Below are 13548 nucleotides of genomic sequence, written 5' to 3'. Positions count from 1 at the left end.
GGCTCCATAATTAAGAATCATCATTAAAACGTATTTGGTTTCAATCTTTGTAACTTGTTTATTGTAATTCTGATTAATTTCAATCCTATATAATAATTATTATTTTGTTTCAGATTGAAATCGTCTAGCCGTTGTCAATTAATGATCGAATAATTTTATTGAATTTGATGATTTTTAGAACCAAGTATGATATTCGTTCATAGTTGTACAACTCTATAATCGTGTTATGTTTAGTCGATACCTTTGACCGTCGTATCAAAATTGAACTATATCATTGTTTAACCACCTTTCAGTCTACTTCAGCCATATTTTACGTTGAATACAAATTTTTTTAAATGATTGTACTTATTTTTGTGTCATGCCAAGAAAAAAGCGTACAAAAGCCTAAACGGAGATAAAAGATCTAGATCTCGTAATACAAGCCTCGTATCTATTTGCGTAGATAAGATCTTATATTGTCTTTCTAGTACTAAATGTTCCTTATTAATTAGTTTAGTTTTTCTGTTCAATTATTATGCGCTTGTCCATCTAATTTGTAAGATTCGAAGAAGTAAGTTAAGCCGATGGGAAGAATAAGGTAATGTAAAATCTCGTCTCACCAATCAATACACTTTTTTTTTCCTTCTTTTCGAGATACAATACGTTTATTGAAGTAATAGCGTGGCCATTAAATGACTTACCATGGAGAAGTCGAGATCGCTTGCCACGTATCTTGTTTCGTTAAAGAAACATGCTGCAAGTCAACATGGAGTATGTTTATTAGCGGAATCAAGTCTGGAACTAAAAACTTGCAGAAGCGAGCAGGATAGGTTTAACTCTTACGTGATGAATAAACAATAATATTAGCGATAAATTATGTCAATTATAATTAAAAGACTACAATAGTTTGTACTTTCAGGTTTCGTTTGATAATTTTCGAGATTCAGAGGGGAAACATGTTTTAAAACATCAAATATTTCTTTGAGATTTATTTTTGCGGAAATAATCATTCCAAAATTTGTACCTTAATAATCGAGCTTTATCTAGTTTGAAAAAGAAGAGTCAAAAAATGTACGATTGTGTTAAGATTGGTTGTTCTGATTACTATAACCCCTAAAGTTGTATATGGATTAATTTTAGTATTATTACTTTTTTTTTTTTTTTCAAAATCAATTATATTATATTGGATTAGTAGTCTAGTTTGCTAAACAGTAAAGAAATAAATTTAACTTATAGAGGAAAGATTTCTAACTAAAATTTATATAATAATTTTAGTTTTCATCATAGCATCTAAAAAACCTCTTACTTTTTTTTTTTTTATGAGTGTGTGTGAAATTGTTAGGAGATCAATCTGAAAAAACCTTGATTACTTAAATATGAATAATATTTATTATCCAATATCGATCTAATTCACCATTTTATCTGGAAGGTAGTGATAGTAAATATAAAAATATGTAAATATAAGGAAGTAATTGATTATAAAGAACTATAAACACTAAAAACCTTGAACTGAATTCAAGGATCGTTAAGTCTCATGACAACGATTGGTAAATTGAGTGGAACACCAGAGTTTGGATAACACAATATAACAAATAGTGCATGAACAAAGCTACCGGTTTAAGAATTGAAATTGAAGTCCAATCAAAGTAGCTTGAGTAAACAATTTGTTTAGGAAGGTGAACTCTGATACAATTAAAAGAAAAAAAGTTAAAAGAAAAAAAAAACTTGAAACATTATGTTTGTGTAACTTTTTTAAGGAGTAATAAAAATCTGTTAAGGGGCAATAAATTTCGAGATGGAAAATAGCACCCAAAATGTGAGTACTGATCACTACATGAGTTAATCTTGAACTAAAAGATCTTGCATTTATCTTATACACTTATACACTTAAAAAGCTTATTTCTTTTCTCTTTGACCGTATGATTTCGTTGCGTAATCCCCATCTATGCAAATCACGTCCTGAGGTCTGTAATGGAAAGATTTGTTGAAGAATTCAGTTAGAATTTGACGCACTCCGTCTGCATATCTCTGTTGAGCATCAAGACTCGTACCTGAGCAATGGAGAGTCATTCCATTGCCGTAAAATCCAGGACCAAAAGGATTTTTCATACTTCTCCAAGGGAAATCCTCCGGTGGCGGTTGGACCGGGCTAACATCTCCGGCATCTTATTCTGGTGTTAGTATACTGTTACTTATAATTTAATCAAGAAATTGATGTTACTTTGATGGTTTATGTGCTGTTTGAAGCCCTTTTGATCCAATCATGAATTTTGAAATTTTGTTCAAAATATTTTTTACTACCTTTGGTAGCGACAAGATAACACAAAACCAATCAATTTGGAAAAAAAATAAAAATTATACATACAAGCAATATGACCACTGTTTACAGCTTCAGTAACAGCATCAGTATCACAAATAGCACCTCTAGCAGTGTTGACTAAATAAGAACCTTTTTTCATCTTTGAGATTAAAGCTTTGTCAAATAATCCTTTAGTTTGTTCATGTAATGGACAATTGATAGTAACAATATCAGCTTGAGAAACTAAATCTTCTAAACTTTCAACTCTTTCGACAATTACATCAACTCCATTGTATAATTTTGAAGCTTCATTTAATTTATCAGTAGCAACTTTTGGTAAAGGTTGGTAGTCATAGTATAATAATTTTTTAACATTGAATGGAACCAATCTTTCTAAGATTCTGTAACCAATTCTACCAGCACCAACAGTAGCAACAACTTTACCTTCAATGTCGTATTCATCTTTAGCAACAGCTGCAACATCCCAGCCACCATCAATATATTGTTGATGTCCAATATTATAGTTTCTGATCAATACCAACATAGACATGACCGCATGTTCGGCAACTGATTGAACATTTGAACCAGTGACTTCAATAACTGCGATTCCTCTTTTGTTTGCTGCATTTAAATCAACGTGATCCGATCCAACACCAGCAGTAATACAAATTTTTAAATTTGGAGCTTTAGCAATTCTTTCTGCAGTAACATAAGCTGGGAAGAATGGAGTAGTAATGATAATTTCAGCTTCTGGTAAGTATTTTTCAAAAGTTGAATCTGGACCATCTTTATCAGCAGTTGCAATAACTTCGTATCCATGATCTTCAATGAATTTTCTAAGACCTAATTCATTTTCAACTGCTCCCAACATCTTTGGTTGATCAAGAGCATGCTGTTTTCCCTCGTATAAAACGATTAAACAGACTGGTTTCTTTGCCATTTTGATTTATTATTGTTTGAGTGATTGATTTTGTAAGTTTGATAACTTGGTGAAAAAATTTTAAATCAATATATTCAGTAAGATTTTGAAGGATATTTATAATAATTTGATCCATTTTGAAATTGATTATTTTATATATGCTCACGTTCTTAGGAACTCATTAGAAATAATTGGAATTCACAATAGCCATTTTATGTTTGGACTTTATTTAAGAGTTGCTTTAATAATTTGTAACTATAGGCTAACTTAGAAAGCGCTACCAGTGTATTATTAAAATCACTCGGAAGAAGAACATTCTTCTAAAATCTGTAAATTTTATCGTTCATCTTTGTGTTCAAAACTTGAACAAGTTTCGTTCGGCTTTGTGTTAACAATTTGATCAAAACTCCAGTTTCCGCTATACGGTCAAACTTACAATTAATGATCAAAGAATTGTTACTTTATTTCCTCAAATTTTCAAGTGATCAAGTGATGAATATCATCAGTGCAATTGGTTGATGAGGGTCTTAATTCTCATCAGTTTAAAATATTTTATTCTTGGGTACATATGTTTACACGATTTGTCGAAATATTTTGTGGGGAACTAATTTCAAGGGGTATATTTTACAATTAATAATTTTGATAACAATATTTTTTTTCTCGAAAAAAAGGCATGTAGAACCTTTTGAGGTTAAACTAAGCTTAATAAGAGGAGATAAATTCTATCATTTAATCCCGATCAAATATAGTAAAAAATACTTAATGTTTACTTTTTTTTTGACGAAAATAATTGTTCGCAAAATCTAAGTTGTAACCAGGTATAAAAATATATTATCGTATGGCAAATATGAGTCAGAATTCCACCGAAATTAAATATTTACTTTTCACCTCCAATATGAATAATTCAATCCCAACAATTAATTGAATGGCCATCAGAAACTGATCCAAACGTCTACAAAAAATATCATTATTTTCAATTTAAAACTAGATACAGCAATTTCTTGTGAAATGGGGTTATTGATGATAAATTGACGACTTAATGTGCTTTTCTTCTTGAAATATTCATCAAAATATTCAATTTAACAGAATAGATTCTCAAAAGTTACTTGATGCAGGTAAAAACTCATTTTAATTTTAAGCAAAACTTTTATTCATTTGGCTGAAACTTTGAATAGTTCTTACTTTAAACTTGCATTTCCGAGATTTTAAATTTTTGACCAGATATATCAACATATCCAGTACCATTACCATCACAACTTTTAGACCCATCAGTAAAACTATGATACGGAATCGAAGTAGCTTGACATTGATGTTTCATTGCACCATTAGTCCATACACTAGTCCATAATATTTGACTCATACGTTTGACAACTTCAATTTCATCACCGTCGAGTATTCAACCTGGCATTACATATTTATTTATCATCCATGTTACCATGACCATTTGATGTATCATGAATTTCTGTATCATGTATTTTCTTCAAATCTTAAGGTTTCATTAACTGTGATTTCAATGCTGGTAATTACGTTATAAAGCAGATATCTTTGTATAGGTAAACTATGATGCTAAAAGATAAATAAAGGGAACAACAGACTTGCATTTGTTTCAACAATTCCATTTAAAATGTTAAATTCATCTATATTTTATGTAATTTTAGTTCTCTGGTTTATGTGAAGGCTCAATATAAATACACGCATCAATTGATGACTTCTGTCGTTACATGAATGTTTTGGATTTTGAAATTTTATCAATGTTTCTTCAGTTATGTGTTTGAGAAATTTACTTCTGACATGCCACATCAGATTTTCATCTGACCCGACCATTTTGAATATATATTCTTAAGTTTTAACCTTCGAAACTCTTTCATGAGTATATCTGCCATATATAGTGAGGTTTATACCTGGATATTCATCATTTCTCTTAGTAAATAAGTCGAGCTCTGATGAAAACATGATTATTGATGATGTTAAAAAGTTGTTGAAAAGGTAAGAACAAACTACTCGTAAAAGGATTCAGATAAATTTGTACATTTCTGAGATCTACGAAGATCTGATTTTAAAATTAATTAAATTTAAAATTATTTTCAAGTTATGTATTGACTAAACAAGTTTTAAAACAAAATTAGTATGATTTGTTGAGTTTCAATCTGGGATTTATAAATTGCTCAAGGAAATAATATATTTTTTCAAATCCAAGAAGTTTAAACTTGTAGCTCCGACTGAAGTGTTACAAGATAAAACCACCATATATTAAAATAGCTTAAGAATTAATATTTCAAGATTGTAGTCTCTATTTACACAAACAAACATTTATCCATCAAGCTCTATCAAGTTGAATAATATTACTATGATAACCTAATTTACTTAAAGTTAAAGAAGTATCACTTCCATAACCTTCTAATGAATTCATTTCTAATTTACCATTCCAATAATCTGCATATACAGAACACATTGGTAATCCCATACCTAATTTAAATTCTTGAGGTCTTGACATTAAATCAGATAAAGTTGATTTTTTTTTAGCTTTTTCTTGCATTTCAATAAATGATTGATTTTCATCATTATTATTATTAACAATTGATGAACCTGATGCAGTAACTTTTAAATTTGAATATAATTGTAAACCTGGTATACTATGAAAATTTGCTAAACTTTTTCTTGCTAATTCTGGTGATTTACCAAATGACCAAATCAGTTTTAATTTATTATGATTTATACCACCTCCTTGATCTGAAATTCTAAATAAAACATTTTTTTTCAGGTCTATAATAGTAACTTTTATTGGTGGTGGTTTATCTTTATGAAAATTTATTGTAGCTTCATAAGAATTTTTTAAAATTTCATGAATTAAATAATGTAAATGGGGTATCATAAATTGAAATTTACAATTTAAATCACCTTCAATTTTTAAATCAGGTAAGGAATCAATTTCTGGATATTTTTCAATTAATGACTTTTTTATCATTGATGAAACTTGATTAAATTGATCAACTGCATTACAATTTTGAAACATTTCACCTAAATAATGAGGAGGTTTTTTATCATATGGTTTTTTTAAATAATTTTCACTTAATGATAAATGTTCTTCAACTATAACTCTTCTACTTATTCTTGATCTTAACATTGAACTCATAAATGAATCTAATTCATGTTGTGGTAAACTTTCAGCTATTGATATTTCTAAAGCACCCATTAATAAATGTGATAAATTAAATAAATGATCATCTAATAAAGTTGATAAAGTTTTACAAAAATTTTCATTTTCTTCAATTGTATTGATCTTGGGGATTTTTCTAAATGCATTAAACAGATGATAATAACTTTCATAAATTTGAGCTAAATGGAAATTATTTACAACTCCAAATGGTAATGTTTGTAAATCTCGAATTCTTAAAGCTAATCTTATTGGTAATTCAATTCTTACAAAATTTGCACTATTTATAATTTTTTGTTTAGTTAATGTATTTCCAAATCCAGCTAATTGTCTTAATGATACTGGATGAGGATCTCTTTTGGAATAATCTAGTAGTACAGCATTTTGATAAAAATGTTGAGGATTTAAGATATTTGAATATGTGGGAAAGGGACCAAGATTTTTTATATGTTTGGCAATCTCTTCTTTACTGATATCTGATAAAGCATCAGCATGAATGTAGGAGAAAGGACTAACTGAGGATGTAGTATTTAGTCTTTTGAATACATATCGGTGACATTTTTGGCATTTTGTAGTTCGTGGAATCATGTAGTGATAAATTGATTCGATCGGAAGTTTTTTATCGCAAGATAAATTTGATAAATATGGGGTCAATTTGGTAGCAAACTTGGCACAACACATGATTCGTCTTTAAAGTGCTTAAAATGTTGAGCATGTGATCAAATGATCAAATGCTTGAGCCTAGAGCATCAATAGCTTCTCGTTTGATAGATTTGGAGGTCAAATTTTGTAAAATTGATTTCCGCTAAGAAACGGAGTGATAGAAATATGTTGAACGCAACATCGCCCGTACCGCAAACATCCGCATCCCACAATCTCAGGCGTCACACTACTTATCATATCAAGCAAGGCTCTATCACTTTAATTGAAACTTCATTATCGAAGTTGTTTAAATCAATGGTCCAACACAAATCCTTCTCTTTGATTTTGTGTAATTGATCTAACCAGCCATTTTTGCGTACTAATTTTTATTACTCCTTAAAACGTTTTAAAATTTTCACTGTAACACATATCTTAATCAAATTATATATAAAATAAATCAAATTCTAGAAAATCTAGTAGTCAATTGAGACTCAAATTAACAACCTTCAAGACATGAATGTAACCAGCAATGCATATTATACTTCACAATATCTAAATGAACGACAACAAAATCAATATAGAATGCCTACTCCACATGATTATCATTCACAATTTCAACCAAGATTACAAAAACCTTATAATCCTAAGCAAAAACCAGTTATGAATAATATACGACCAAAACAACAACCTATCTCAATTACAACATCTCCCAATTCACCATCATCAAGTCAACCTGAAATTGAATTTGAAATTGATTCAGATGATCAATTAGAGGAAGAATTAACACCAGCACAATTAAATTATTTAACTCAAAATCATATGCCCACCACCATAAAAACAAAACCACCACCACCTCCTCAACCATTAATTAAAAAATCAAACAAGAATAATAATTATTATTTAAAACAAAAAAAAAATTATGATTTAGCTGATAATTCAATGAAACCAAAATTATATACTCATAGAACTTTTAGAGAAGTATTTCAAGATAAATTTGAAAATTTAGATAAGTATAATCCAATGGATTCTGTTTTTGAAAATAGTAAAAATTTTAATACACCACCAAATCAAGAAAATGGAGAAATTACACCTACAACTGAAAAATCATCAGCTTCTAAATTTTTTAGAAATGTTAAATTTATAAAAGATGATTATAATGATTATAACTATTATGATCATCGAATTAAAAAGAAAGATCCAGTAAAGGAGATATTCGTTGAGAATGGATCAGATGATGACGAGGAGGAAAACTCAGAGACTGGTGAGAAAGTTAAAAAGAACAGGAAATTTAAATCACTACTCAAAAAAAGGATAAGGCAAGCTAAAAAAGATTTAGGTAAAGATTTTGATCATCATGTTGATAATCTGAAAAAAATTCCAATAGAAGAAAGTACTCCTGAAGAGATTAATGAATCAACTGAATTAGTTCCTGTTTCAAAAGGTTATGATTTAAAATCTTATGTAAATCCATATATGAATTATGTATGGTCATGGGTAGATTATTATAAACAAGGAAAATCAGCTCCAACAGAACAAACTACATCCAAAGTTTTAGTAGAGTCTCCACAACCACTTGTCAAACCAAAAAAGTTCAAAAAATTTACTCAAAATTCGAAAACTTTATTCACCAGCTGGAATGAACCAGCAAATAAAATGTTTAATCAAAAACAACTCAGGAACCCCCCTACAATTCGTCAATCATCAAATGATACACTAACAGAAGAATATCCAAAAGAATTTATAATAGAATATGATTCAAGTGATGAATCAAGTTTACCAAATAGTAATGGTCTGATAAATGAAGAATTATATTATAACCCAGAAACAAAACAATTAGAATCACAACCACCAACATCATCATCATCAATGATTTCCCTAAAACAAAAGTCACCAATCCCATTAGTTAATAATTCAATTGAAATTGTTTCTTCATTAATTTCCCTTATAAAAAAAATTCAAGTTATAAAATTAATTTTTCAACCAATTGATATAATTGGTGAATTTTTTCCAAATTTACAAACTATTGTTATTATTATAGAATTATTATTATTTATTTGGATATTATTTGAATTAAGTAGATTAATTGATGCTTTATGTATGATGGTGAAGGCATTTTGTGCTCCCATGATTGCTGTTGGAAGATTTATGAATAAAATAATGTAAAATGTTTGTTTTTAAATTAGAGCTATAGATAAATGTAACGAAATTTTGAAAAAGATTCAATTAAAGCAACAATTTTGAAAAGCAGTAGCTGTTGACATGAAATTTTTTTTATTTGTTGTAATAATAATCGATTATACAACTTAATTGTAGCAAATTTCCTAATCTTTTAAAATTATTTGATACTTTAATTTAAAGTAAAAGTCATTACCCCTTAATCTTATTTTTTTCTCGGAGTAAAATAAAAAATTAAATTTACGAGAATTTAAAAATTAAAATTTAAATTTAAAAATTAAAAGAAATAAACACGAAACAAGTCTAGTGGAATCTACTAAATTAAGATTATACTTGAACATTATTAATAATACTAGTTACTAAATTACATAAATACAAATTTAAAAATCAAACATTAACAAGACAAAACAAACAATTGATTTAAATTTTTAATCTTTTTTTTTTTTATATTTTTTAATCCTTTAAATTAAAAAAATTAAAAATTAAAATTAAAAAATTATTAATAACAAAAAGAAAAATAAAATTTTTACTCATAACACTTTAACAAACAAACACTTCATTACTTCTTAACTCCACCATTGATTTTAACTCCCTTTATAGTAATACCAGTTTGTTCAACAGGAAATTTTCTTGGTCTACCTCTTCTATCTTTTTTTTTCAAAAGTTGTTGAAATTCAGCATCATTTACATTAGTTACAGAAGTTGGATGATTTTTGGAATTAGTTGTATTGGTGGTGGTAGTAGCAGAATTATTAGTAATATTAGTTGGCTCAATAGTACTTCCCACATTATTATCTCTTATTATTTTATTTAAATGTTTAAAATTTGGATGAGTTGAATCAATCATTTTATTAGTTGATGGATCTAATATAAATTTTTTTGGACGACCTCTTCTTTTTTTACCATTTGAATCAGTTATTGAAGTTTCTTTTACAATTGGACTAATATTTGATTTGGCTGCTGATGATGTTGATGATTGAGGATTTTGTTGTTCTTGTTGTAATCTGATTTTTTCTTTTTCTAATAATAATCTTCTTTTCTCTTCCATTTCCTTTTTAGTGGCTCTTGGTTTTCTTGGTTTTTTTATTGGTTGATCAGATTTAGGAGCTTCTGGTTTTGCTGGTTGTTGAGTAATTTGTGGTGAGCTCTTGGGTTGTTGTGACTGCTGTTGTGGTTGTTGCTGTTGTGGTTGTTGTTGATGAGTGAGGTTATGTTGTTGTGGAGTAGTAGAATAACTATGTTGTTGTGGAGTCTGTTGTTGTGGAGTATGTTGTTGATGATGGTGCTGTTGTTGCTGCTGTTGTTGTCGATGTTGCTGCTGTTGTTGGAGATGTTGTTGTTGTAATTGTTGATAATATTGAGGATAATGTTGAGCTTGAGTTTGCTGAGTTTGTTGAGTTTGTTGAGTTGTAAATTTTTGTAATTGTTTAGGATCTAATTGTTGTGGATGATCATTACCATTACCAGTATTATGTAATTGATTATTATAAATTTGAGGAGTTGAATTATGAGATTGATGATTTGAAGTTGGGTTATAATAAAGATTTGGATTTAATTGTTGTTGTTGATTTAATTGATTATGATTATGATTCCCTAATTGATAATTTGATGTATGAGTGGTTAGCCCACTAATTGATTGAATACCATAGTTTGAACGTGGAGGTATTTGAACATTTGAATGACTTAATGGAGGCACACCTCTTGAATTTGAAGAATTTGATGAAGTTTGAGATGATGTTGAACCAGTTAAATTTCTACCAAAATAAGAAGCAGGATTTGAGGGAGTATTTAAATATAATGGTTGTTGTTGTTGTTGCAGCTGTTGTTGTTGTTGTTGTCTATTATTAGGTGATTGTTGAGATGTCTGTTGTTGATTATTTGTATTAATATTATTTGAATATCCTGAATAAGGATACATATTATTGTACATTTTTAAGGGATGAAAATTGATTAATAATATGCCCTACTCTTCGTAATTACACTTTTATCCCTCTGTAGATATTTTAACTAATTGACTGATTGATATGAAATGGTTGATTGATTGATTCAGCTTGATTAACTACTAAATAAAATAAATAATATAAAATTTATAAATAAAAAAAATAAAAAAAATAAAATTTTTATGTTAAAATTTTTTTTATTTAAAAAAACTATAAACAAATAATAAAAATATTATATGTAATTGTGTAACAAAAAAAGATCATATTTAGAGATGTGTTATATGTTTCAGAGTAAAGAAGAGGAAAAACAACTCACAAACCTAAATCTCTTAAGCTTACGACCGCAGTGCTAAGCATAAACTTCCCAACAACCAATCAAAACTCCTCAAATTAAAAGTAGAACATCATTTTTTTTTTTATTGAAGAAATAAAAAAATTAAAAAAAAAAAAAATAGAAAATCGTAAATTAAAAAAATAATTATTATTTTAGACAGCTACCAGTTGACCATTAGGGTAATTTAATTATACTGCCGTTAAGTATGTAGAGAATTAGCTATCACTGTAGAGTTTTCAAAACTATTTCGTTAAGTTGTCTATAAAATTACTAATATATACTTACATACCACATCAATTGGTTATTTTCAATTTATTAGTTGGAATTTGAGATATTAAAATTTCTTCAAAATTTGAAACAAATTGTTTCGAATCTAATAATTGATCATTGAATTTAATTTTAAACAGTATTAAAACATTTGATGAACCAATTTCAAGATATTGAGTGGAAATCTCATTTTTTATTGAATTATTAACTAATATTTCATCAAATTCATCAACCACTATTTGTTTTGTTCTTGGTGGTTGTTGATTATAAAATTTAAATTTAATATCACTTATTTCAAATCTATTTTTTGTAACTGATGGAGTTATTAATTCTTCAAATATATCATAATTATCATATATTGATGAAGCAGTTGGAGAATTTGCAAATTGTGGGAATTTTGAAGAATAAGTTTGTTGAATTGATGATTTTATTATATTTTTAAATGAATTTTTGAAATTTTGAGGTGATATATCATCTGATATTGTAGAAGTTAATTCAACATTAAGTATATTTTTTGGTTTAGGTTTTTCTTGTGGTTTTGTTGTAGGTGTATCTTTTGATCCTGTCTTGGTATCTGTTTTTGCAATTGTTATATTTGATAAATCTAAATGTTCTCTTGATTTTATAAATTTTGCAATATTTACAACACTATCTGTGTTTATTGTTCCTAAATATGCTAATACATCCCCTTTTAATATTCTTCCTGATGGTCCAGTTGCTTGAATTTTATTTAATGCATCTTCTTTTGAAATATGATTTTCATGTAATAATAATTCAACTGATGGTGAAAATTTTTGATTTGGATTTGCTTTTTGAAGTATTGATGAGGAGTCAGTTGGTTTTGATTCAGATTTTTTTGTTTCCTTCTTTGGCTCCTTCTTAGGCTCTTCCTTTTTTGTTTCTTTCTTTGGCTCTTCTTTCTTTGGTTCCTCTTTCTTTGGCTCTTCTTTCGATTCTTCAACTTTTGGCTTTTCCAAACTATTCAAATCATCATCAACTTCAGCTAAAAATGCAATTGGTTTACCAACAGGTATACCACTAGCTCCATCTTGTTCTAGAATTTCCCAAATTTTACCATCATCTGCAGCTTCAACATCAATACTAGCTTTATCAGTTTCAACTTCTAATAAAACATCACCAGAATTAAATGAGTCACCAGGTTTTAATTTCCATGATATAATTTTACCTTCTGTCATTGTTGGCGACATTGCAGGCATTTTAAAAATTGATGCTTCATTATTTATTGATGAATTTGAAAAGTATTGTTTACTTGCTAATTTGGGTATACATTTTAATGATGATGAATTTTTGAGTAGTGATGATACTCTGAGCATTATGCAAGGGATATATAAATGGAATAGATAATGGTCTGAGCCAATTTGGTCAGGTGGTTTTTCAATCAGACGTAATGTATACTTTATTAGAGGAATTTAATTACCGAATTGATTGCAGTTCAAGGAAGATGATGGGCCGTGTCTTAAAAACAATGTTCAGTCATTGTCATTGTCATTGCGTAGAACAATCGCGCGTTTAATAGGATATCAAAATTTTCATCTTACCGGAAAATGTAGGAGCAATGTACTTTACCCCATATCATAATAATAATAACAAGAAATAAAAATTATATCATTCAAATTATACAACTCATTTGTTTAAAATATTTCTTTCTTCAAATCATCGAGTTTTATTTATTCATTCGTTAGTATCATCATAATTTACGTTCAGGAGTACTTTCACATTTAAGACCACCTTAGCCACAGAGATTTTCAGTTCAATTTTAATACAACATAATCATTAGCAAAGCTGTTTTACATATTTCCGTACAAGACACTTTTAACG

General features: G+C 28.3%; 6 protein-coding genes across 6 annotated transcripts; 1 reads left to right on the top strand and 5 right to left on the bottom strand. All coding sequences in view use genetic code 12, as the record gives it.

Moving 5' to 3' along the window:
- Positions 1-1875: 1875 nt before the first annotated feature.
- Positions 1876-3218, bottom strand: FDH1 (formate dehydrogenase (NAD+); the record flags this gene model as incomplete). The annotated part of the gene is made up of 2 exons (XM_051758175.1): positions 1876-2135; positions 2345-3218. The coding sequence occupies 2 exons, from the start codon at positions 3216-3218 to the stop codon at positions 1876-1878; spliced, it is 1134 nt and encodes a 377-aa protein (XP_051613759.1).
- A 1162-nt stretch (positions 3219-4380) lies between these two features.
- KGF55_003386 (uncharacterized protein) lies at positions 4381-5150 on the bottom strand (the record flags this gene model as incomplete). Its single annotated transcript, XM_051758173.1, has 2 exons — positions 4381-4568; positions 5099-5150. 2 exons carry the CDS (start codon positions 5148-5150, stop codon positions 4381-4383), a joined length of 240 nt encoding a protein of 79 aa, XP_051613758.1.
- A 364-nt stretch (positions 5151-5514) lies between these two features.
- On the bottom strand, positions 5515-6939 carry KGF55_003385 (alpha-ketoacid dehydrogenase kinase family protein; the record flags this gene model as incomplete). Its single annotated transcript, XM_051758172.1, has 1 exon — positions 5515-6939. The coding sequence occupies one exon, from the start codon at positions 6937-6939 to the stop codon at positions 5515-5517; it is 1425 nt and encodes a 474-aa protein (XP_051613757.1).
- A 567-nt stretch (positions 6940-7506) lies between these two features.
- On the top strand, positions 7507-9156 carry KGF55_003384 (uncharacterized protein; the record flags this gene model as incomplete). The annotated part of the gene is made up of 1 exon (XM_051758171.1): positions 7507-9156. One exon carries the CDS (start codon positions 7507-7509, stop codon positions 9154-9156), a length of 1650 nt encoding a protein of 549 aa, XP_051613756.1.
- Positions 9157-9727: 571 nt separating this feature from the next.
- On the bottom strand, positions 9728-11098 carry KGF55_003383 (uncharacterized protein; the record flags this gene model as incomplete). Its single annotated transcript, XM_051758170.1, has 1 exon — positions 9728-11098. The coding sequence occupies one exon, from the start codon at positions 11096-11098 to the stop codon at positions 9728-9730; it is 1371 nt and encodes a 456-aa protein (XP_051613755.1).
- Positions 11099-11735: 637 nt separating this feature from the next.
- On the bottom strand, positions 11736-13043 carry PDX1 (Pdx1p; the record flags this gene model as incomplete). Its single annotated transcript, XM_051758169.1, has 1 exon — positions 11736-13043. The coding sequence occupies one exon, from the start codon at positions 13041-13043 to the stop codon at positions 11736-11738; it is 1308 nt and encodes a 435-aa protein (XP_051613754.1).
- Positions 13044-13548: the final 505 nt, after the last annotated feature.

The sequence above is a fragment of the Candida pseudojiufengensis genome (assembly GCF_024610245.1).
Source record: "Candida pseudojiufengensis strain CBS 10847 chromosome Unknown scaffold1, whole genome shotgun sequence".
Taxonomy (NCBI): Eukaryota; Fungi; Ascomycota; class Pichiomycetes; order Serinales; family Debaryomycetaceae; genus Lodderomyces; species Lodderomyces pseudojiufengensis.
Note: the sequence above shows the minus strand (reverse complement) of the source record. Positions and strands in the feature narration are given on the sequence as shown.